This window comes from Schistocerca serialis, chromosome 1 (assembly GCF_023864345.2).
Source record: "Schistocerca serialis cubense isolate TAMUIC-IGC-003099 chromosome 1, iqSchSeri2.2, whole genome shotgun sequence".
Lineage (NCBI taxonomy): Eukaryota > Metazoa > Arthropoda > Insecta > Orthoptera > Acrididae > Schistocerca > Schistocerca serialis.
In genome coordinates this window covers 157595589-157621787 of record NC_064638.1, presented here as the reverse complement: position 1 = coordinate 157621787, position 26199 = coordinate 157595589, and the positions used below count along the sequence as shown (strand labels likewise).

Here is a 26199-nt window from a genome sequence, read left to right as displayed (position 1 = left end):
TTAATTTCTTCTGGTATTCCATAGTCCTTTAATAACTTCCCTGTATTCATGATCAAGGCCTGTGTCAGATTGTGACTAAGTTCCCGGTGCGCATCATCTTCTAATAAATATAGCACCTTCAGGTTCAGTGTTCAGAAACAAACTGGCATTTCCTCTGTTTGCTACCAAGACAACCAAGTCATCATTCTCATGCAATAAGGACAAGTCACGACAATCTTCTAAGTTAACACTGGTTTTTGGTGGGCTAGCTTAAACCATTATAGGGCTGGCAGCTAGTGAGACATCCTCCGCTGTGTCATGCAACAGATGCCAGATGCACCATTCAGTTCCACTACCAATATCGAAAACTGACAGATATTGTGTGACTGGTAAAAAATTTAGGCCTTCACCCAGACCTGCCACAGAGTTGTCGACTAGTTCTGGATTGCAGAGATTAACAACTATTCTGTGAAACTTATCATTCTTCACATCATTTCCTCTGTGAGTTACGTGGTCAAACATGCTTGGATGTTGTCCTGCTGTCTTGCACAAATTGGCACACTGTTGTGCTGCTGTCGCTATGTCAACCCACTCCCAATTGAATGGCGGCAAAGCTGATGATAGAAATTGATGACAATCAAACAGCTTTCTGGTACATGGATCAAGCTCATACCTTGTCTGCCGGTCCACTGTCTCACAATAGTATGGCTTGTCCTTTTCAAAATCCTGTCCACTGAGGCAGTTTGGATGTGTTGCTTAATTACAACAAAGTGAGGAATTACCTCCTTATCAAAGCAGCGTTGCCATATGCTAAAGAACTCAGCAGATAAGATTTCTTTTTTCACAGTTATTCCAGTAGTCCCACACTGTGCATTGTCCCCTCACTGCAGAGGAAACATAAGTGTGCTCAAAGACTTTTGTGGCACCATGTCTTCTTGGTTTTCTAACAGCATCAAATCAAATAAAATTAATGAGCTTTCAATGGCTATTTTTGCCATTGTCATCAGGAGTTAAACTACTGACTGCTGCGGCTGTCACAAATTTCTACTTATAAAGCTACAATTGCAGCTTCTGCCCCCAATCAGAGAGGACCAAAATGATGTGTGAGCAGAAGGCGAATTAGGCAGCTAATAGCAGCTCTGGCTCATTGTGGTACAGAACGATGTCAGGTGGCATGAGGGTCCTCTCACATTTGAAACTATTGCTCCCACTTCCCTACAAGCATTGTTGCTTACTTTCAACATCAAAAGCCTGCCCCCATGCACAGCACAATAGCCTGCTACTTTGTGAAAGACAATGTCTATGCAAAGTAACAAGTTTGACTTCTCACTTCACAGAGGTACTGATGTGGAAAATGATAAGGCAAATACAATAGCTGTTAATATCTCCATCCCAGAAATGGAAAATGGCTCTGCGCCAGCATTGAGTAAAAGCCTTAAATTTTTCACCAGCCTCAAGATGTTTGCCAATTTTTTATGTTAGTAGTGGAATAGAGTAGTGCATTCATCATCTCTTGCATGACACAGAGAAGGACATCACACTAACTGCCAGCCATACACTGGCAAAACCTAAAACACTGAAATTTAACTTAGCCAGGAGGAACAAAGTGATTTATGCTCATCATGTGAGAATGATGACTTGGTTATCTTGCCAACTGGCAAAGGAAATACCACTGTGCTTCCGAACACTGAAAACTACAACCTGGATGGGCTACATTTATGAGAAGATGATGCATACTGGAAGATCAGTTGTGATACGACACAGGCCACATTCATGAAGAGAGGGTGGTTATTAAAGGACTCCTGTTTACCAGACAAAGTGGTGAAGAAATTAATGCCACCACCTAGCCGACTACTCAGGGCCTATGGATTCCCCCGAACATATGTAAGGAAAAGTTCCATCTTACATGCATTGTTAGTGAATTCTGCTTGCCCACCAACAGTCCACCAAGACATCTTGTAGGATTATTAACATCGAAAGTGGGACATGTTGTAAACTTGCATAAATTTGTTGAAACACCCAAGAAAATGAAAACAGGAAAAATGGATTAAATGTTTAATCTGGACATAATGCCAATTTTTATGAGTGAGACAATACAAGATACACTGGTCCTTTCAGCCCAAACAGCTTCCACCTTATGCTATCTAGTTATTCCATCAAGTTTATTTGGAAACATATTTCTTTACTGTGTCTCAAATATGACAAGAAGAATCAAGGGAGAAGGTTTTGTCTCATGAAGAAATATGTTCCTTCAAACTAAAAGCTACCCTGTACAACAAACACACTTACACCTACACACCTGAAAAAAGCCATAGACACACAACCTCGCCACATAAACTCAATGACTATCATCTTACACACTGCTCACTGTAAAGTATTAATAGTTCAAACAAGATGATGAAACTACAAAGAAAAAGACGTACCATAAAATAATATGTCCCTAATACAGAAGATCAATACTATTCAATAACCACATATCAAACAGCCCCGGTGGACACTGAAAAAGTAACATAATGAAACATTATCACATAATGTAATTACACAGATTGTACAGAATACAGAATTTAAATACCAGTACCTCAATTTACATGAAGAACCAAGAAAGAAGATTTTCAAACATAAACAAAGAAGATGAAGCTACACAAATAAAGACTCTAGTAAAACACAAATACGCTTCCAACTACAAATGAGTACAGTGACAAAAGACATGAAATGGAGAATATGGGATGGCCACTGAGTGCTACAAAGCCATTAGCTACATATTACAATTGACACATATATAAAGATGATGGTATCAACTGCTGATGAGTGTCAGAATCTGTGAAGCTGGGAGTTGCAGGATGTGATAAATGTAATAAATAACAGAGATGATGAGTCTCAGATAGGCACAACAAAAAGATTTTCACACTTAAAGCTTTCAGCCAATGGCCTTTGTTAACAATAGACACATATACATCCATGAACACGTTCACATAAATGCAACTCCCATGCACTACTGCAGTCTCAGGCAACTGAAACCACACTGCAAGCACCAATGCTGCTGCTCTCAGTGTGGTTTCAGTTGCCTGAGACTGCAGTCATGAATGTGAGTTGCATTTGAGTGACTGTGTATGTGAATGTATGTGTGTCTATTGTTGACAAATGCTGAAAGCTTTGAGTGTGAAAATCTTTTTGTTGTGCCTATCTGCGGCTCAGCATCTGCACTATATGGTGAGTAGCACCTTTCCTTCCCAAAATATTGTTAAATTCCATCCTGGATTTTCCATTGTTTGCTAATAAATAACAGAAACATACGTAAACTTGCTATAACCACAACTGGTGATTTATATCATTCACTAAATGCTACATTTGTTGGTGATATAAATTATTGAACACTGAGATATAAAAACAGAATTAACATCTACAATTCATATTCCTCACATATATTACTGTATTAATGAAAAAGGAAACAAAATAACTCATAAACCTTGACAAGTAAATTGTCAGTGTGTTATTACACAACAGCATCACAAAATTGTCTCCCCTTATATTACATGAAGCATCAAGAAAGTAGGTTTTATCTCATGAGGAAAAATATGCCAACAAAACACAAGCTATTCCATACAATGAGCACACTCATACCAACACATGTAGACAGAGCAATAGATGCACTCTACATCCTAGCTACATAAACTCAGTGACTATCATCTTAGACAGAACTCCCTGTATAGTGTTAACATCTCAAATTACATGAAGAACAAAGAAAGAAAAAGACCTTGCATGAAGAAAGATGTCCCTAATATAACAGATCAGTACTGTTCAATAACCACAAATAGCTCAATTGGATGCTCACAAAGGATTATAGTGCAACCTTATCACATAACTCAATTACACATTTTTACACAATACAAAATTAAAAATACCAGTCCATCAAATTACAGAAGAACTAGGAAAGGAGATTTCCACAGGTGAGGAAAAAAGACGAAACTTTACAAAGACTCTTGTACAACACAAACATGCTTCCAATAACAAATGAGTACATTGACAGAAGATATCAAATGTGGGATATGAAATGGCCACTGAGACCTACAAAGCCATTATATGATGACAACTGCTATTAATGAGTGTTTCTCACAAGAACAAAACATGTGTCAATCAATGGAAAATGCAGGATGGAATGCAACAGTATTATGAGAAGGAAATTTGCTACTCACCATACAGCGGAGATGCTTAGTCGCAGACAGGCAAATATAGCATCTCCGCTATATGGTGGGTAGCAACTTTCCTTCTCATTATATTGTAACATTCTGTTCTGGATTTTCCACTGTTTGATTTTTGCTTGACAGTTTTTCTTCAATCCTGACCCTGTTTTCCTTTGTTACTAATTTCTTTTGCAGGACTATACTCAGTGTCAATCCTTCTTTCTCTTCTTTGTGAAGGCTTTAATGGCCACAAGCTTTGTTCATGGATGGAATAAATTATCAGACACTGAGATTACAAAATAAAATAAATTCAGAAGATACATAGTTCTTACATACATTACTGTATTACTGAAAAAGGGAAAAAAACTACTCATAAGTTTTACAGTGTGAATTCTAATTATGTCATCTCACAAAATTGCACCCAAAAATTGTCATTGTGGACCTCACATTGAAAAGATGTTATCTGCAATGCAGTTACATGCTGTTAAGCACTGAGAAAGTCCTATGCAACAGAAAGCAGCTCTGTTTATATCCATAATCATAAACAACAGTATGTACTGTTTAAAATGGCTGAATAACTTGCACAGTATATTGTCTATATGAGCACAATCAATTTTCTCCCAATAATTACAATACAATAGTCTTCCTACAATGACACTGCTTGGGTTGAATTACTTACCCCTAATATTACATGAAGAATCAAGAAAGTAGGTTTTGTCTCATGAAGAAACATGTCCCTGCAAAACAAATTTACTCTGTACAACAAACAGACTGATACCAACACATTTGGACACAGCCATAGATACACTCTATATAACCTAGCCACATAAATTCAATGACTATCACCTCACAGGCAACTCACTGTAAAGTACTAACAACTTAAATGACAGGATGAACAAGAGAGAAAAAGACCGTACATGTAGAAAGGTGTCCCTAATATACAAGACCAAGACTATTCAATAACTACATATCAAATTGCTCAACTGGACACTGGAAAAGTAACATAATGAAACCTTATCACATAATTGAATTACAAATTTTTACAGAATATAGAATTAAAATACTGGTTCCTCAAATAGCATGAATAATCAATAGGGAAAATTTCCAAACATAAAGAAAGAAGATGAACCTACACAAATAATGACTCTAGCACAACACAAGCATGCTTACAACCACACAAGAGTCATGTGAGTTACAAAGCCATTAGCTACAAATTAATATTAATGTGTATATGGTGATGACACCTACACTGATGAGTGTTTCCCACATCAACAAACATAAGAAGACCTTCAGTGCCTGTGAAACTGGGAGTTGCAAATGTGATAAATATAATAACAAATATGTACATAAACCTGCTATAAAAATATGGTGACTTATATAACTCACTAAGTGCTATGTTCATCAGTGGAATAAATTATGTCACACTGAGATATCAAAACAGAATTAATGCAAATCATACATCTTTCTTACATGTGTAATTGTATTACTGGTAAATAAAGCAAAATAACTGATAAATCCAAACATGTGAATTCTAACTATGTCAGTACACAAAAAAAGTGATCATTGTGGACATCACATACTGAAACACTGTGGTCTGCATCAAAGCTAATGGCTTTCAAACTCTGAGAGAGTCATATTGCAGAGAACACACAACTGTATATCTATATCTCTAGAGTTGCGAAGAACTCTGTGTGCTATTTACATCACAATTTTTTTTTTCAGTAACAACACCGCACAAGGTAAACTGATTACCTCAATATTACATGAAGAATAAAGAAAGAAAATTTGGTAATGGCATCTGGTAATGTTACTGATGAAAGGTCATTGATATACACAAGAAAAAGTAAGGGCCCCAAAATAGAACCTTGTGGGACCCCACATGTAATTAGTTCCCAGTTGGATGATGCCTGATAGCTTGATACATGTCTCTTTCCTTATAACACCCTTTGTTTCCTGCCAGAGATATAAGATATGAACCATTTTGCAGCATTTCCTGTTACACTATAATATTCTAGTTTACTTAAAAGGATATTGTGATTTACACAGTCAAATGCCTTTGACAGATCACAAAATATACCAGTTGCCTGCAATTTTTTGTCTAATGAATTAAGCACATTTTCACTGTAAGTGTAGATAGCCTTCTCAATATCAGAACCTTTTAGAAATCCAAACTGTGATTTTGTCAGTATGTTATTTGGGATAAGATCGTTATAAAGACGACTGTACATTACTTTTTTGAAAATTTTTGAGAATGCTGGCAACAGTGAAATTGGACAGAAATTTGATGCTATTTCTTTATCTCCCTTCTTAAACAGTGGCTTAACTTCAGCATATTTCAGCCATTCAGGAAATATTCCACTGATAAATGACTGGTTACACAGATAGCTTAATATGTTACTTAGCTCAGAATCACATTCTTTAATTGACTTTGTTGATATTTCATCATACCCACTAGATGTTTTTGATTTTAAAGATTTTATGATGGACATTATTTCTGTTGGGGTAGTGAGGGTCAAATTCATTTTATGGAAGTTGCTTGAAATGTCTGGTCTAAGGTAATCCATAGCAGCATCTACCGAACCTGACAACCCCATCTTTTCAGTAACAGTTATAAAATGTTTGTTAAAAAGTTCTGCAACACTATACACATCTGTCATCAATGTATCATTTACTCTTAATGCTATTTGTTCCTCTTCATGTCTGGTTCTACCGGTCTCCTCCTTCACTATATCCCATATTGTCTTTATTTTGTTATCTGATATGACTATCTTTTCCTTGTAATATATTTGCTTTGACATCCGTATTACAGTCTTTAATATTTTGCAGTATTTCTTATAATGTGCTATAGCATCAACATTGGAAATGTTTCGGATTGACAGATACAGTTTTCTTTTTGTTTTACAAGATACCCCTATTCCTCGAGTAATCCATGGCTTCTTTGTAGACTTTGCTCTAACCTTGGTAAGTTTTGCGGGAAAGCAGTGTTCGAATAAGGTAAGCACTTTATTAGCAAAAATGTTACATTTTTCATTCATGCCATGAGCACTGTAAACATCAGTCCAGTGAATGTCTCTGAGGAGTGTCCTAAAATAATCAATTTTTGGCTTACTGATTACCCTCTTGAGCTCAGATTTAACAGATTTTATATCCTGTTCAGTATTAACATTTAACAGAAGGGACTGCATGTCATGGTCTGAGAGGCCATTGACTATTGGTTTTGTAATATAATTTTGTTCATTGGACTTTTCTATAAAGATATTATCAATGGCTGTTTGTGAGCAAGTGGCTATCCTAGTGGGGAACTTTACTGTGGGAATTAAGTTGAATGATAGTGTTGCTAACTCAAATAAGTTCTTATTGGGAGAGTCTTTAAGGAAATCTACATTGAAATCACCAGCAACCACTATTTCTTTGTATTTGGTTGTTAAATGGGGCAGTACAGCTTCAAGGTGGTTCACAAACAGATTAAAGTTACCTGCAGGTGCTCGATATACACTTAATATTATGAAGGATTTTTTGTGAAAATCTAATTCCGTTGCACATGCTTCCATATGCTGTTCTAGGCAAAATTTATGAATGTCTATGTTCTTAAATTTATGACAGTTCCTGATGAATGTGGCAACTCCTCCTTTCTCCATTTCTGATCTACAAAAGTGAGATGCTAACCTAAACCCTGTAACACTTAAAAGTCCTATACCAGTGGTCACATGATGTTCAGAGAGGCAGATTATGTCAGCTGGGTTTGAAGACTCTAATTCATCTATGCAGATAGTTAATTCATTAATTTTATTTCCCAGTCTTCGAATATTTTGATGCAATAAAGATAGCTGACATTTCACATTGACTGAGTTAAAATTGGGTGGAGTTAAAATATCTGTTGACAGTTGAAAATTCTTAACCAATGGCTGTTTATGCTGATGTAATAAGCTGGAATTATGTTTTTTGATTTCTTTCTCAAACTGAAGGTTTGTCTCAGTTCTAACCTCTCTTAAAATATGCTTTCTTTCTGTCCTCCCTACCCTAAAAAAGGGTCTTTTCTGAATCCTATAACCACTGGTATTTTACCACTCATGACAGTGCCTCCCCCCTTTAACTTTCCTGCTATTTCCCCAGCCAATTTACCCTTCCCCTTCCTGTTGAGGTGAAGGCCATGCCTAGTATAATCCCACCTACTGAGAGAATCAACATGAACCACACCAATGTGTGACCCCGCACCCGACATGAGCAGCCGTTCCAGCTCCAAATTAACTCTCTTGACAGAAGAGTTCAAATGAGGTCGGTCATGGCACCCAAGAACAGATACAAACTCAACACTAGTATGCTTCGACGCTGATGCAATCTTCACCAGGTCACACTCTATACTGTTACCTGCCCCACCCACTATAACCACGGTGTCTTCCTTAGTGAAATCTTTGCAAAGTGATCCTAAATCCTCTGTCACCTGCTCCAGACCAGCATTAGGTTTAAAAAAATTGGTGACCTGGTATTCTGATCCTAGTTCATCCTGCAAAAGTTGGCCAACACCTCTTCCATGGGAACTACCTAACAACAACACCTTCTTTCTCTTTACTGATTTCCCTACATTCTTACTTTTCAATTTGCTGCTGAAAGTTTGTTGTGCCCTGTCTACACCTGCAACTGCTTGAGGCTCACCAGCTTCTAACTGAAGCAATAGGTCAAATCTATTTTCCACATTCACCATAAAGCTGTCAGACAAGGTTCTAGGCCTGTTCCTCCTGTTGCCTGTTGCCACTTCCCACCTCTCTTTACCCTTCTCCCTTCTTAACCTGTCAATATCTCCCCTGGCCTTGTCTAACTCAGCCTGAAGGGCGGCAATTTTCCCCTCTTGTTCTAGTATCTTCCTCCTGGGTTAACATCTGAGCTCTTACATGAGTACATGAGACAGAAATTAATCATCAAGGATATATGCGAATTCTTTGATGTTATCTATAACAGTCTGCAAATGCACATGCGGTTTATTGATTACATGCATGGAGGAAACTTGTTCTCAGTTAAAGCTCTCAAACAAGGTTTGAAGAAGAATAAAATGCCACTACCAGACGACAGCTAATGTAGAAAATACTTTTCCGACGTATTTTGGCACGATGCGTTCTACCCATACATAATACAAAAGTTTCGAGATGCATCTACTGTCTGGCTGTCTGTTAAACCTGAAATGAACAAAATGACACAGAAGTTAGCCCTTTCTCCACATACAACTATTTTGGGTTGAGAAGTGAAGGGAATTATGTTACAAGTTCCATTAGATTGATAACTTTAGCAGACAGCAGAATTGCATTTTAAAAAATATTGCGGTGAATGTACTCGAACTCGCGACATCTTATCTACCGCAGACGTTACTTACCATTACGCTACTAGCCAACACATAGCTGTAATATCTCCAGAAGTCAAGAACAACTTCTCCAGAACTTCTGCATTCCACAGCACTGTGGGATAATGCATATGGCCAGGTCAATACTTATGAGAGACAAACAGTTATACCTTTTCTTTTGCACTGCACGACATTTTCAACAAACAGATAGCGCAATAGAGTAACCTCAAGTGGAAAGGAACACTTCCTATTTAAATTTCTGCATCCCACACTGTTGGCAGTTCTGTGTTGGTGGCAGTTATGTGATTTTATTTTGGTGATTACAAAATAAAGCTGAATGTATGCACTGGGTAGCCGAGGCAGCTAGTTCATGGTGATTCGGTCAACCAAATAAATGAATTTACTGAACTAGCTGCAAATTGATACAGGGAGCCTGTGTGTCAGAATTCTCAGCCAGTGTGGCACAATGGCGTTATGATAGAAAAATGAGCCACTCAGCAGAGGCTTTGGTGGTCTGTTGGGCTGATGATGGTCTGGTCAATTCCAACTTCAGTCAGTGATTTTAGATAGGGAGAGACAAATTCCATTCTCTTCTCGCTACACCAAGTGAAGAAGATATAATGGCGTTGTGGTCTGAAATTCACATTAAAAATGATATTCCTTCTCTACCAAGTAGGTGTTAGGTTGAGCTACAATAAAGTCTGGAGTGGCGACATGTAGAAACTCTATCACCAGTAACCTTTCTTATACTAGTTATTTATTTCTAGTGACGAAACAAACGCTATGTAGGCTCACAGGACACTTATTCCATCTTTTATCTGAGCTTCTGTATGTCGATAAAAATTGGTTCTCAACTGGGAATGCAACTCAGACTGCCCTTAATGCAGAATTTGTTCCCTTCGTGACAATAAAGCTCGCCTACGATTTGTTGTTTGTTCAAAACTGAAGATTCCTCAATGTCTCCACATATTGCGCATTAATGGGTTCGAATCCTGGTGCAGCACTAAAGGTTTCATCATGTATTATCAAGATCTAGCATGAGAACGCCTATCTGCTGGTGGATAATAATTTCGATTTTTAATGTATTTTCATTCGTTGTCAACACTAACGATATTTGATGTTTTTTACTCCCAGTGAGACACACAACTATTTGCGAGATCACTGTAAGTTCAAGATGTTATTCCAAGCTGCTGGTGGAGAAAAATTCGGTAGCTGACGTCTCTTTGCGTGTAGTCAACGATATGTGTGGGGCTCTATTCCTAGTCAGCACTGAACTCTTCGTCATATTATTTCTAGTTCAAACTTGCTCACATGTCACTGCTGGCGCAACAAACCCATACTTAATGTTTGTTTTCTCTAGAATATAACAGCGATAGGTGCCAGGTTGGAGTACTGGGAAGGAAAAAATTACTGTTTCGTCTCGTCATTTCAGTTAAAACATCTAGCTACTGCCGAGAAAATGCAATATGTCACAGTTGATTGAGCTTCGATATCTATCCGATTAGGTTCTGGGTTCGAATCCCTGTCCAACACAAAGATTTACCCCACGGCATTTCAAATAAGTTACTTGTTAAGAAGCAATATTTAACATCTCTCGTAGTTCGTGAACAAGGACATTAGGTGCTGGGTAGGAATTCGGATCCATTAAAAATGTTTGCGTTATGTATTTTAAAGTTGGTATTTGCTAATTGATACTGTCTAAAATCGAGGTATATCACTCTCTGTATGCCTAATCAGGAATGACTGTTAGTTTCTGTCAGTCACGAAATCTTTGCTTAGTCTGCATGACTAAGCAATCCATATGCAGAACGAGACGGTTCGTTGTGTCATTTGAAGTTCATACATATTCTCAACTAGCTGCTCATGAATAACTTAAATTTTTAATGTCATTCTGTGTTAAATAATAAGTACGGTATGTTACTTTGAAGAGGAAATCATGAATACGACGAACTTACTACGTGCATTACCTATCTGACGTAATAATGAGAGTGGTAACATTTCAGGTATGTCATTTATTGTAATAAATGTGAGCTTACAAGCCTTAAGGACAGTCTTACCTGTGATAAGGTGTTCCCTGATATTTTTAGTATCGTAATATTACTTTACATCTAGAGTTATTGCGATACAGAGTAGTGTTTTCTAGTGGTGACTTGTTGGAACCATTTTCAATAGTCAAATGACTGTACCCAGGAGCAATTAGAGGACATGCTAGACAGCTGCATTATGTGGGTTGTATGCAAATCAGGCGAAATGCAATTCAGGTCATTCGGATACTTTTGAGAATGACTGTACATCTGCTTCACCATCAAAGGACAATATGAGGGAAACTGCTCTGATAAAAACACTCATCAAAGAAGTTTTAGGTCACCTAGGTTCCGTGAGTACCACTTGAAAAAATATATCTACAGCTGTTATTGTAGACCTGCCCTTCCTGAAACCATGCTGAGAGCTTTTTAGTAAATTGTAATTGCAGAAAAGTGATTCAAGTTGATCAATAAGTAAGCTTTCAAATAACTTACTGAGTATTGATGGCAATGAAATAGGCCTATAATTTTGCACATTGGTAGTAATTCCATTTTTGTGCACTCACTACTGCATTCTCAGAAATATGGCTAAGATGTCATCCCAGCCACTGGATGTATTTGCTTTTAAGTTGTAAATGATTTTCAGGATTTCCAGTTCCATAACACACCTCAAGAAGAATGAATTACTGGCATTACTGGTATTTAATGCCTGCAGAGGGTCAATCACATCCTCCCTACTTATCTTATTAAATTGGTCAATGAAGCTCTCACATATTTCCTTAGGTTCAGTCAGAAATTTTTCACTGTCTCTAATTACTATGTTGTTGCACACTGCATTGTCACCTCCCCTGCTTTCCTTGTTTGCAATATATTCCACACTGTATTGCTAATATTATAATATTTGTTTTTCTTACTTCCTTGTTTACATCCAAGTTATAGGTCAGGTCGTGCCGATGCAGGACAGTAGCAACAATCAAGTTTTTCTGCTTATTTTATTCAAGGAAATTCTGCAGAGCTTCAATGGAGACACCAGCTTCATTACTTCCCACATTATTCCCACCACTTACACAAACTATAAAATCATTGCTACACAGCAATTTAATTTTCAAATCAGCATCTTGTACAATGTTTTTTGTTCTTGTGCTGGGTGCCACAACACTGACCACTTGAAGATGTTTGCTTGAGTTATTTAGGATTTCAGCTAGATTTCTTCCATGGCTATATGAGAGTAAAATCACATTGTACTTTCATGTGTGTTTTGGAGTACCAGAATTATGGAGTTCATTGAAGGAGTCACGGACTGCATCGCCATGATTATGTTCACGCTTTTCCTGTATTCCTTATTAACTGTCTGTTTTTGATTAGTTTTTGGGAGCTGATTACACTTCATTATGGTAATTTTCAGAGATTCATTACAGTTTTTTTCTACTGAGGTTCTGGTGTTGTATCTTATTTTCATATTTGTCACTCTGTTTGTTTCAAAATTACATTTACTAAGTTCGTTATCAAGTTATGTAAATTTACTGCCACCATTGCAACCACTTATTGAGAGTACACTATACATGTTTTTATCATCAAACTTTTGTTCATCTTCCGTGATTGATAATTTTTTTGCTTTTCAAGCACTTACTTGTTTCCAGTCTTGCAGTTAAGGCCTACTTGTTTGGAGGTCAGGAATTTGTGGCGTCTGTAGTTTTCACAGCACTGAATTTTCACTTGTTTGGTGGGTGTTTTTGCATCTTAATACATTCACTATGAACTGTAGACTTATTAAGCGCTTATTTAACTTCCGAATTTCTCAACTACAATCACTACAAAATTGCTTTTTCACCACTTCACTGTAACGTCTGCTCACTTTATCAACACATACATCTTCACATGACACCATCTTGAAGGCAAGATTCTGTAATTCTGGAATGCCAAAAATTGTTCACTAGCCGCAAATGTAACAATGATTCAAAGTTTTTCTTATTTTGGGTGCCTGAAATTCAGTTTTCGTAACAGTTTACCATGCCTTGGATGGTAAGAACTGCAGGAATATCACTTGTGAAGGCTGATTTTTTTGGTACAGACTGTTCTCCTCTCTTATTCTGACTGATTCTATGCAAAGATGACATATTAATATAGAGCTCTTCAGTACTGTGACAGTGCCCCTGCTGTCACCAAAACAATTTATACAGGGTGTTACAAAAAGGTACGGCCAAACTTTCAGGAAACATTCCTCACACACAAAGAAAGAAAATGTGTTATGTGGACATGTGTCCGGAAACGCTTACTTTCCATGTTAGAGCTCATTTTATTACTTCTCTTCAAATCACATTAATCATGGAATGGAAACACACAGCAACAGAATGTACCAGCGTGGCTTCAAACACTTTGTTACAAGAATTGTTCAAAATGTCCTCCGTTAGCGAGGATACATGCATCCACCCTCCATCGCATGGAATCCTTGATGCGCTGATGCAGCCCTGGAGAATGGCGTATTGTATCACAGCCGAGCACGAAGAGTCTCTACATTTGGTACCAGGGTTGTGTAGACAAGAGCTTTCAAATGCCCCAATAAATGAAAGTCAAGAGGGTTGAGGTTAGGAGAGCGTGGAGGTCATGGAATTGGTCCGCCTCTACCGATCCATCGGTCACCAAATCTGTTGTTGAGAAGCGTACGAACACTTCAACTGAAATGTGCAAGAGCTCCATCGTGCATGAACCACATGTTGTGTCGTACTTGTAAAGGCACTTGTTCTAGCAGCACAGTTCGAGTATCGTGTATGAAATCATAATAATGTGCTCCATTGAGCTTAGGTGGAACAACATGGGGCCCAATCAAGGCATCACCAACAATGACTGCCCAAATGTTCACAGAAAATCTGTGTTGTTGACGTGATTGCACAATTGCGTGCACATTCTCGTCAGCCCACATATGTTGATTGTGAAAATTTACAATTTGATCACATTGGAATGAAGCCTCATCCGTAAAGAGAACATTTGCACTGAAATGAGGATTGACACATTGTGGGATGAACCATTTGCAAAAGTGTACCCGTGGAGGCCGATCAGCTGCTGATAGTGCCTACACACGCTGTACATGGTACGGAAACAACTGGTTCTCCCGTAGCACTCTCCATACAGTGACGTCGTCAATGTTACCTTGTACAGCAGCAACTTCTCTGATGCTGACATTAGGGTTATCGTCAACTGCACGAAGAATTGCCTCGTCCATTGCAGGTGTCCTCATCGTTCTAGGTCTTCCCCAGTCACGAGTCATAGGCTGATATGTTCCGTGCTCCCTAAGACGCCGATCAATTACTTCGAACGTCTTCCTGTCGGGACACCTTCGTTCTGGAAATCTGTCTCGATACAAACGTACCGCACCATGGCTATTGCCCCATGATAATCCATACATCAAATGGACATCTGCCAACTCCACATTTGTAAACATTGCACTGACTGCAAAACCACGTTCATGATGAACACTAACCTGTTGATGATACGTACTGATTTGCTTGATGCTAGTACTGTGGAGCAATGAGTCGCATGTCAACACAAGCACCGAAGTCAACATTACCTTCCTTCAATTGGGCCAACTGGTAGTGAATCGAGGAAGTATAGTACATACTGACGAAACTAAAATGAGCTCTAACATGGAAATTAAGCTTTTCCGGACACATGTTCACATAACATCTTTTCTTTATTTGTGTGTGAGGAATGTTTCCTGAAAGTTTGGCCGTACCTTTTTGTAACACCCTGTATACATAATCTCTTACACTTATCTATCCAATGCAGCCCCAAACTTTTCAGTAGTAACATCTTTGGTACCTCACCTAGCAGCATTCTCCAATGAACTACTCTCAGAAGTACTTTCAAATTACTCACCATTACCAATGTCAATTTCATCTGAACTTGAAATTCCTTACAGAGTTCAGATGATGATGAAAGTAGAATAGTGCAAGATGCAGAAGTAGATGCTGTGCAATTTTGTTCCTCTTGACTTTTCTCTTCTTCTAATTTTCTCTGCCTCACTCATTTTTCTTTATGCACAAGTATTCAGTCTACTGCTACAAGTTAGGCTTTATGCTCTGGCTTTTTCTGTTGAAGTAAAACCATCTTGTCTTCTTCCAACTTGATTATCTGTAGAGCATGGGAATGTGCAGTATCAAATAAACTGTACAAATTATTTGTAAACTACTTTTCACAGCACTCAAATATGTCTTGAGATGATTTTGCAATTTTCTCCAACCCAAATTGAAGATTATAACTTTTTGTGAATAATGCTGAATACCTCTTGCCAAAATTCTTGTTCTCTTCCAAAATATATGCACTTGGGAACAACAAGATCAGCACTTCCATTAATAGTCAACTGTACTTATTGTATGTTATAAAAAACTTCTCTATGTAATGGTTATTTGGCATTTTATATTTCACACTAACAACACATGTCTCTTGGCACCACATAATTGTTGTGACATCTTAAACAGAGACTGTAAAATACATGTGATACAATCAGAAACAAATAAATAACTGACTGCACTGGACATACACACACTCTGGCATAGGTTACAGTGCTTCTATTGCAACAGAATTTTGAGCAGATGTGTTTTAGAGTCACATGAACAATACAGGATGGAGAACACACAAAAATATTAAAGTCAGATAATATGGGACACCTTAACTGATACATTCCATAATAGATGAACACTGTTTACAAGTTCTCAAAAGATTCCATCACACAAGTGACCACTGAAATCATGACATCACCACAACACACATAACAAAACAGCACATTCTGCTTTGTGTACTAGTGATTAAGTGTTACATGCAGGTCCAGTGAAGTTACAGCAGTGGGATCACATCAGAAACCTCTGCTTCATACACTTAAATTGGGTATACAGTGGGATGAAACTACTGCTGATATAAATAGGACTCAAAACTCACAGCCTCCATCTTTGGCATCAGGGGCTATATTTTTATGTGGACTGGCACAGCCTCATACTAGCAGTATTGTACTGTAGCTGATGCTGTAACTTGCTACTTGACTAACCATGCTGGCAGTGCCACCATTGGGCCTGTACTGTAAGTTCACAATTTTCCCAGCAGACTATAATACTGTGGCTGACTGACCTGTGTGACTATCAGTTGCAGTCACATCGTGAACATCTTTCAGGTAAAGAATAATTGAACACTGCAGTCCCTCAAGGGAATGTGTTAGGCCCAATAATGTTTCTCATTTATGAAGCTAGTGTGAAAAATTTGGAGTCATTACCACATACTAGAGCTAGAGCAGCGATGATCCCACATAATAATAGGTCATCCTTAATGGGTAAATACATGATGTGTAAGTGCTCTTGGACAGAGATTCATGGTACAGATGTCTTCCTTAGCCCAATCATCAAACAGCAGAAAAAGTTAACTAGGCGAAAGAAATTGTGTAGTCACAAATTTTTGCACAGTGCTACAGGGGAGTGTCATGAACAACATACGAAAAATCCCGACTAGTGGGATGTCATGGAGGAGGAATTGTTGAAATGTCACTTTTTGTTGTTGTTACTGAATCGCTCAAAAAATAATATATATTAAATTTCCTGCAGAAAAAGTTCTATTTATTTTCCTCCATACCTGTAGTTTCCAGGTCACAGTGGACAGAAAAACTGCACATTGTCAAAATAATTGTTTTAGCAGTATAAAATCAATGTTTATTTTTAAATGAAGTGGGTTGATTACACATATTAAATGTATGTATCACATCTAAGTGCAGTGGAGCTGTATTAATGGACGTATTGAGTTCTGTGGGTGTAACCAGGGAAAGGGGGAATGTATGGAGTAGAAATGCGAGGGATGGTAGGTTGCCAGATTGTGTTTAGGAGCTTCCTTCCTTGAAAAGTCTGCATCAACTCAGCACTAAGCAGGTTATTCCCCATTCCATTTACCTCACAATCAAATACAGGGTGTTCCACAAAGTTATGATTACTCTCCCCAGTGCCCAGACATATTCGGGGGATCTTTATTTTACAACAAATGCATTAACACTGAACGGAATGCAGATATGAATTAGTAGAAACACTAACACAAGAAATGTATATGGACCTAATCTACATAAATATCTGCACACTGTTCTACACTGCTAGAGAGGAAATTGATTCTTAGTCACCCTTTACAGCAGCTGTAGTTTTCTTCTGGGAAAGACGATATTCTTGACTGTGAGCACTGCTTGAGTTGGAGTTTACAGACAGACAATACCTCCCCAGCATTTCCTGAAGACTTCTCATATGTGAGTAGACAAAATAACTTCCACTAAGCTCATGTTTATATAGTGGAGTTACCTTCAGTTTATCAAGTGAGTACTTACTCACAGTTGTTAAGTCAGCTATTATGTGAAACAATTCAACAGCTTGAACTGTCAACTCTCTATCACATTGAAGAGCCTGTCCCAAGCGTAATGTGCTATCCACATATTGATTTTATTGTATCAACTTTAACTGTCTGGAATACTTTTCAAAGCCTGAGGGGTATAAAATACATCACCCTAGCCTCCGCACTCCCAACATCTGAACTGACTCAGAGGAGTAAACTATACCCTTCTATAATAGAAGTGGTAGCTCATGTGTGTTATAGAATTTCAGATACTTCAACAGATACTGAGATGACAAAAGTCATGGGATAGCAATATATACGTATACAGATGGCAGCAGTATTCTCTACACAAGGGCATAAAAGGGCAGTTCATTGGCAGAGCTGTCATTTGTCCTCAGGAAATTCCTGTGAAACAGTATATCATGTGATTATGGTCACACAATGGGAATTAAAAGCCTTTGAATGTGGAATGGCAGTTGGAATTAGACACAGGGGACATTCCATTTTCAAAATCAATATTCCATGATCCATGGTATCAAGAGTGTGCAGAGAATACCAAATTTCCAGCATTACCTCTCACTACAAACAGCGTAGTGGCCAGTAGCTTCCACTTAACAACCAAGAGAGCATCATTCACATAGAGATGCCACTGTTAACAGACTAACAACATTGTATGAAATGACTGCACAAATCAAAGTGGGACATACAACAAATGAATCCGATAGGTCAGTGTGATGAAATCTGCAATTAATGGACTATGGCAGCAGATGATTGATGCAAGTGCCTTTGCTAACAACACAAAATCACCTGCAGTGCCTCTGCTGCACTCGTGACCATGTTGGTTCGAGCCCAGATGGCTAGAAAACTGTTGCCCAGTCAGATGATTCCTGATTTCTGTAGGTAAGACCTGAGTGTGTCACAGACCCTATGAAACAATAGACCCCAAGTTGTCAAGAACTGTGGAAGCTAGTGGAAGCTCCATAATGCTGTAGGCTGTGTTTATAGAGAACAGACTAGGTCTTCTGGTCCAAACTGATCACTAACTAAAAATGGTTATGTTTGGCTACTTGGAGACCTTCTGAAGCCATTCATGGACTTCATCTACCCAAATAATGATGGAATTTTTATGGAGGACAATGTGAAATTTCACCGGGCCACAAGTGATCATGACTGGTTTGAAGAACATTCTGGACAATTCAAGTGAATGATGTGCCCTTCCAGATCGCCCATCATGAATCCTATCAAACATTTATGTGATATAACTGAGAGGTCAGTTCAGGCACAAAATCCTGCAGTGGCAATGCTTTCACGGTTATGGATAGAGGCTGAATGTCTCAGTATTTCTGCAGGGGACTTCCAATGACTGGTTAAGTCCTTGTCACTTCAAGTGGCTGCACTATGCCAGGCAAAATGAGATCCAACACGATATCAGGAAGTATCCCATGACTTTTGTCACCTCAGTGTAAGTCAAGCAATCGATTATAGTAGGTTATTGTTCTAGATTGTAACATATCAGGTCCATTCAATCATACATATCCACACTTATCTTGAAGACAAACCATGAATGTGTGGTTAGTGACACCACTTAGTGCAACCGGCTATATATGTGCCAACAATTCCTGTGTGGAAAATATTTGTGCAGAAACCCATTAACACAATTAATCACATGAGAAGCGCAATAACATTCAGGTGTTTCATTAATTCACCACCAAACGACTACAATACAATTACACAGCTTCACAATACACTGCCCACAACAGACAGCAACAGCTGTCACATTTACCAATACAATTCCTTTCCCACTGACCCTACACAGGACACTAACAACAGCACATTTACAAATTAAATACTCCTCAGTCACTGTTTAAAGGAATGTATTTTACATAAAAGCTTGCTTAACACCTGAAAGGAACTCTACTATCTAGAAACAAGCTCAATGAAGTTATTTTGTCAATTCATATAGGAAAACTGGACAGGAAATGCTTTTGAGGTATAGTCTGTACGTAAACTGAAAATCGAGCGGAGCCCATAGCTAAGAAAATCACCTTTCCCATAAGAACACCACAGCAGCTGTACAGGATGGCTAAGAATCTATTTCACTTCTGGCAGTGTAGAACAGTGGTCAGATATTTACATAGATTACAGCAACATACCTTCCCTCACACTCCATTCTGCACCTATGGAACACAATTTATCCCATACTATGGCTCTACCATACATAGATGTCATATACACATTTTGTAATTGTTTTTAATCCACTTTACTTAAAAAATAAACATTACTTTTGTACTGTTAAAACAATATTTTTGACAGTCTGCAAAAATATTCTGCAGGAAATTCCAGGTAGTTTCATTTTGTACTTCGAAAAATTTTCAATAGGTTCCACAGTTTCTAAGCTATTTGAGAAAAACATGAGGAGAATGTGACTTTTTGGCACCCCTTCCCCCTCACATACCACACTCAGGAATTTTGGTATGTTGTTCATGACATCCCCATGTAGCGCCATGCAAAAACCTGCAACTACACAGTTTGTGGAGGATGGAAAATACTGAAATAAAGAAATGTATGAAACCAAAGGAAACTCATACTGATTTTCTGGGCATACTGGAGGACTCTGCTCCTTCATATTCAGTGGTCATCAAGTGAACAAATAAGTTTAAATTTGGTCAGGAAAACTCTGATGATAATTTACTTAGTCATCAGCCAAGATATGCCACTAACCCAGAAATAAATGCAGATGCCACTATCCCAGAAGTAACTGCAGAAGTGCATAAAATTGTCTCGGAGGAATGGAAACTGAAAATGCGTGAAACTGCTGAAGCTACAAGTATGTCATCTGAATGTCATCACATTTTAACAGTGGAATTGAATATGAGAAAACTGTGTGCTAGATTGCTGCTGTGACTCTTAACACAGGATCAGAAATGCAACAGAATGGAAATGTGTGAACTATGTTTGACCTCTTTTCAGAGCAACCAACATGGATATTGTTTCAGTTTGTAACCACAGATGAACATTGGGTCCATTACTATAACACACAGACAAAAGAAAAGTCATAGCACTGGAAACATGATGATTCAACACAACTGAAGAAATCAAAGTATTGTGTTTCTGTGGTCTCCTACAATGCTACCAATCCAAATTGTCACACTGCTATGTCATTGCTCCAGGCCCATAGGAACACTAGCAGAAGCCAGCTGAACTTCACCTGCCTGCAGAAAGCAGGCTAGATTTGAGGGCATGCACAAGAGGGTAGACGCCACCATGTAAATGGATCTTTTGGTATATCTGCAGTGCCATTTTCCTCAACCAATCTGAGCCCACATTGCCAGACCAATAGGTGTCTAGTAGTCATCTACCACCTGGGTATCACTGCCCTCACCCAGCAAGCAGCATTCAGTTCTGTCTCTGCTAGCAGAAGCAGAAATTCACCAGCACCATGTCACCGCCCAGACTTGATACCGTCAATGCAATCTGGAACCAATGCACATCGTGACCTGCTGCTCCAGCTGTGAAGTCTGAGACACAGACTCCTGGTATTGCTCATGACATGGGATTTTAATTTTCTGCCTACTGTGCAATCTAAGAAGGATAGTCTCACACAAATATTTATTTGTGTTGTTTTCCTGAGAACTTTAAGTTGTCCAAGAAGTCTTCCCTTTATTGTCAAGAAGGATTTTTCCTATTTGTTTTGAAATGCCAACAGAGTGCAGAACTTACATTTGTGAAGAAAAATTGATTGTGTCAACAAATTGATTCACGAGTATAATCACTTACTTACTGGAAAATTGCCCCAAGTTGGGACTCTTCATTTTCAAGAATATCACATAACTGTTAAAGATAGGGCTCCTGTGTTATTGTCACTATGTCATTGGCAGGTGTGCCTTTACCCATCTGATCCACCTTCAACAGATGTAGAGGGCCAACAGGGCTCTTCTGGTGAAGCTCATGGGTCAGCTGCACTTGTCACTGAAGGTTTCAAAGCACAGTGACACAACCCTCAACCCCAACCAGGGGTTCCCACAGCCACTGCCTCCCTTCTGTGTGTTTTACCACAAAGTGAAGCCTTGGTTGTGATACCTAATGCAGATGGAACAACCTTTCCTCCTCCACAGACTGACAGGTGACACTCGGCAAAACACTTATCATCGGACAAAGCCAGCCCCTTTGTATACCAGCTTATCCAACAGCTGCATCCTGAGGCTGGTCCAGACTCTGTTTTCTATGACATTCAGAAGTCCAGTGTCTCTGACTGTTTTGATTCCAATGTTGATGTGGCTGTGGCCAACCGCAGTTTTATTAATTGTCACAGTCTGTCTCATGAATCTTATCAGCAGAGGATTATGCGATTCCGGGGACACTTTCCTGATTGGCATTTCCAGTGTAAACATTCATGTTTCCTCCCTTGTGCGTGAGGCTCTCCATCACAATTTCCTCAAACGTAAGGCTACCTCCCTTGAGTCTTTTATTCTTTCAAATTTCAAATAATGGTTAACAATTGTCAGATGCTAACTTAAATTAGCGTATTGTATTATGTTCCTTTTCGTTTGCTGAAGAAGTGTTCAAGGGTACTGTATGGCCACTAATATCGCTACTTGTCTGTAGAAGCAGGCAATATTTGTCATTGAACCTACTGTCAACGAACATGATCTAGCAGGGTGTGGCTTGAGCTACCTACATTTCCGGAACGTTCTAGATGAGTCTTGCTATGTTCTAATAGGAACGTTTCCCATAAATACTTCCACATCCATCGCAAGAAACTGCTCCAAACGATCGCGTGAACCTCAAAGTCGCTGGTTTGTGGTCTAATGGACACCACACTGTTTCATTGTTCAACCAAAACCCCTCCCTCCCTCCCACCACTGTGATACAATTTCAGCTTCTGTTCTTTAGTCATCGCTCAGCTAGGTTCAGCATCACATCGTGTTAAGTGTTGTGTAAATTCAATGTGACTTGTAAACGGACAGTGATTTGCATAGACGTTTGTGCGTTGTGAATGTAAAAGTGCAGCGTATACAGTGGCAAAATGACAGATATACATAAGTTTTTTGTACCTCAGAAGTGAATTAAAACTACAAATGAAAGTGGAGGTGTTGAAGAAGAGAGTGTCTATGATGAGGTATCACAGGAAATTGGTAAATCAAACGCAACCATCACTATTAAAAATTCCAGTAGTTGTGCTAATGGAGAAAATAAAAAGATGAAGCCAGTACCTCTGCTGGCTTCAAGTGCATTGATGAAAAGGGTAGCAGTATCCTGGTCAATATTCCCAATGTCTGAAATTACATTGAAAAAAAGGATATTGAAAATTGCCTAAAGTATAGGATTTTATTGAATCCATGGCAACCTGAAAAAAGTTATAATTTTAAGAATGACATAGACAGCACAAAAAGAACATTTCAACCAGACTAGCTGGCATTATATCCATGGCTGGTCTATTCTAAAGCAGTTAAAGGTGTCCTCTGCAAGTTTTTTGTGCTTTTCAGCCCACGCATAACGCATGGTAGTCATCACGGTACATTCATAAGCCGCCCATTCACAAATTTCAAAAAGTTCCATAATGTGCAAAAATGCATATGAATTCCAAGTGGCATAAAGATGTAAGAAAAGTCAAATAATTTCATTAGTGTTGTGACAAACAAAACTAAAAGTGTGGAAGAACTCGCCAACGAGAATCTTCCGAAATTAGTACAAACTAATCGTGCAAAGTTAAAATCAATTGTTTCTTGTGTATTGTTTTGTGCATTACATGACTTACCTTTAAGAGGAGAAACAAATTCAAATGCTGTATTTGATGATTTGTTACAATTTAGACTACAGTCAGGTGACGAAACACTGTGGAACCGTTGTGAGGGTGCACCTAAGAACGCTACCTATGTTTCTCATAGAACCCAAAATGATTTATGTGCCAAAGTACTAAGAAATGATTTGATTAATACCATCAATAACAGAGAATCATTTTCAGTTTTGGCAGACAAATCAATGGATATTGCAGGCACAGAACAACTTTCTCTTTCTGCGCGTTATTTTGACCATGCAACTAATGTTGTCAGAGAAGACTTCCTTGGATTTACACCATTAGCAAGGCTAGATGTAAAACATATCTCCAACACAATAATATCTACTTTATCTGCTTGGGAATTAAATCTAGATAAAATGGTAGGACAAGGCTATGACGAGTGCAGTATGATGGCCGGTAAAATTGGCAGAGTACAGAAGATAATTGCTGAGAAATATCCCAAGGCTCACTTCTATCGTTGTGCTAGCCATAGACTTAATTTAGTTGTGAATGATTTGAACACCTTACCAGAGGTTAGAAATGCCATTGGTACTATCAAAGAAGGAATTTCTTTTTTCCGGGGGAGCAAGCAAAGGAAAGTCCTAGTTGGGAACCTTCAAAAACTGTGTGAGACACGTTGGTCTGAGAAGCATAAGTCTATAAGGAAATTTAATGATAAGTTTTTAGAAATTGTTGAAGCATTACCAATTTTACATAAAGAAGGAGATCGTGAAACTAGTCAGAAAGTCTGGCAACTTTACTGCACACTTACTTCTCCAACATTTATTCTTACATTAAAAGTCATAGCAAAATATTCAGCCAAACTAGAACCTGTCACCAATATCCTACAATCAGTAAACATTAACTTGTTAGAAGTTTCAGAACACATTCAAGGAATTGTAAAAATGTTATTGGATGAAAGAGAAAATGTGGAAGCTGAATTTGAAATGATAATGAAAAGTGCTGAAAGCAACTATAATGCACTGTGAATAGATGTCACTGGCATTTGACAACTGTGAGTGTTCCACGACAAGTGCATCATTCAAGTCATCCATCAGTTTCTGTCACTGAGTACTACAGAAAACCTCTCTTTATTCCATATTTGGATTCCCTAGTCCAGTCCTTGCAAGAACGGTTTTCAGAAGATAACAAGGCATCTTTTGAGATTTTCTGCTTGCACCCAAAGGTAATGAAATCCCAAAGCAACCTAGATATGAAAAGGATAATTGAAAATATCAAAAGATTTTATGGCAATCTTTTAGATAACTTCACTGAAGAAGCATGGACATGGATCAGTATGTGGAAACGCAATAAAGTAACTGAAGGAGATATTGCTCAATTAAGCCTGACTGATATACTGGACAAAGCCAAATTCATGCCCGCTGTAGCTTCAGCCTTGAAGATAGCCCTTAGCTTACTGGCAGCCACCTGCTCTGCGGAAAGATCGTTCAGGTACTTAATTAACACAGTAACATTTATCTGATTGTAATTGCTTAATTAGAAAGACTTTGAAACAATTTCTTAAGTCAGATGAAACATTTCTTCTAATTATTTTTAAATCTTGTTTGAAATATTATCACAATAGAGTAATTGAAGAAGGTTACACTGTATGAATTAGTATAGGCCTACGTCATGTTTGTTTGCAGCACTCACAGGAGTGTGAAAATGTGGCTACGAACTACCATGACAGATAATCGACTCAGTTGTTTGTGTATGGTGTCAGTTCATCGTGATAAAAGAAAATCAGAGGAGGAGTCCTTTATCGAAAAAGTGGTAGATAGCTATGGGAAGGACCCGAGATGAATTCAATTTCTGTTTAAGTAATGCAGGTATGTGAGTAGTCAAGTTTTGCACATTATTAGTAACAGAACTGATTTCCACAATCGTATGCCTTCTTTTGTTCTTAATATTAAATTTACAACAGTATTTCAAACTACATTAATATGTTTGTAACAATAAAACAGCCACATCATCCTTACAACCAAAGTTCAAAATATTTGTTAAGACATGAATCTGTTATGGGTTGTGGAAATTGTTGTGTACATTTAGTTTTTACTTCACAAAATAGAAAGTAAAGCCCTGTTTTTTTCACTTTTCAGGGAACTAACAGAGAAAAGTGCAAATAGCAAGAAAATGTGTTAAGGCAGGCAAAAATGAACGATTTATTCTTACTTAAAAAGAGAAAATAATTTATTTTTACCTATTTAACAATCTGAAATTGTTATTATTTATTTTAAGCACCTATTAACATGTCTCAGCAGTGGTGCACTTACTGACATGGCGATGTGCCTCAAAATGTCCATTTACGAGAGCAATTCAGAATATTCCCACAACATTAACTCTTAAAATGAGACACCTTAACAGCAAATGTGTGAGAAACAGTGAATTCATCTAAAACCGATGTGGCTGACACTAGGGCGTCTGCCTGTAAGAATACAGCATAGCACACGAATCTAAACTTTGCAGAGCTGCCAAATTTTATTCGGAAATGCATTTCCAGTTTTATTTGTCTCCTCTCTATGACCATGTGGAGTCACCACACTGGGACCAAGTTTG

General features: G+C 38.2%; 1 protein-coding gene across 1 annotated transcript; it reads left to right on the top strand.

Annotated features, from left to right (window-relative positions):
- The first annotated feature begins 23846 nt into the window (after positions 1-23846).
- Positions 23847-24632, top strand: LOC126457856 (52 kDa repressor of the inhibitor of the protein kinase-like). The gene has a single exon (XM_050094544.1). It carries the CDS (start codon positions 23847-23849, stop codon positions 24630-24632), a length of 786 nt encoding a protein of 261 aa, XP_049950501.1.
- The last annotated feature ends 1567 nt before the right edge of the window (positions 24633-26199 follow it).

Excerpts from the sequence above, each read along its gene's own strand:
- LOC126457856 (XM_050094544.1), top strand. The coding sequence starts at position 23,847 with ATGGATATTGCAGGCACAGAACAACTTTCTCTTTCTGCGCGTTATTTT.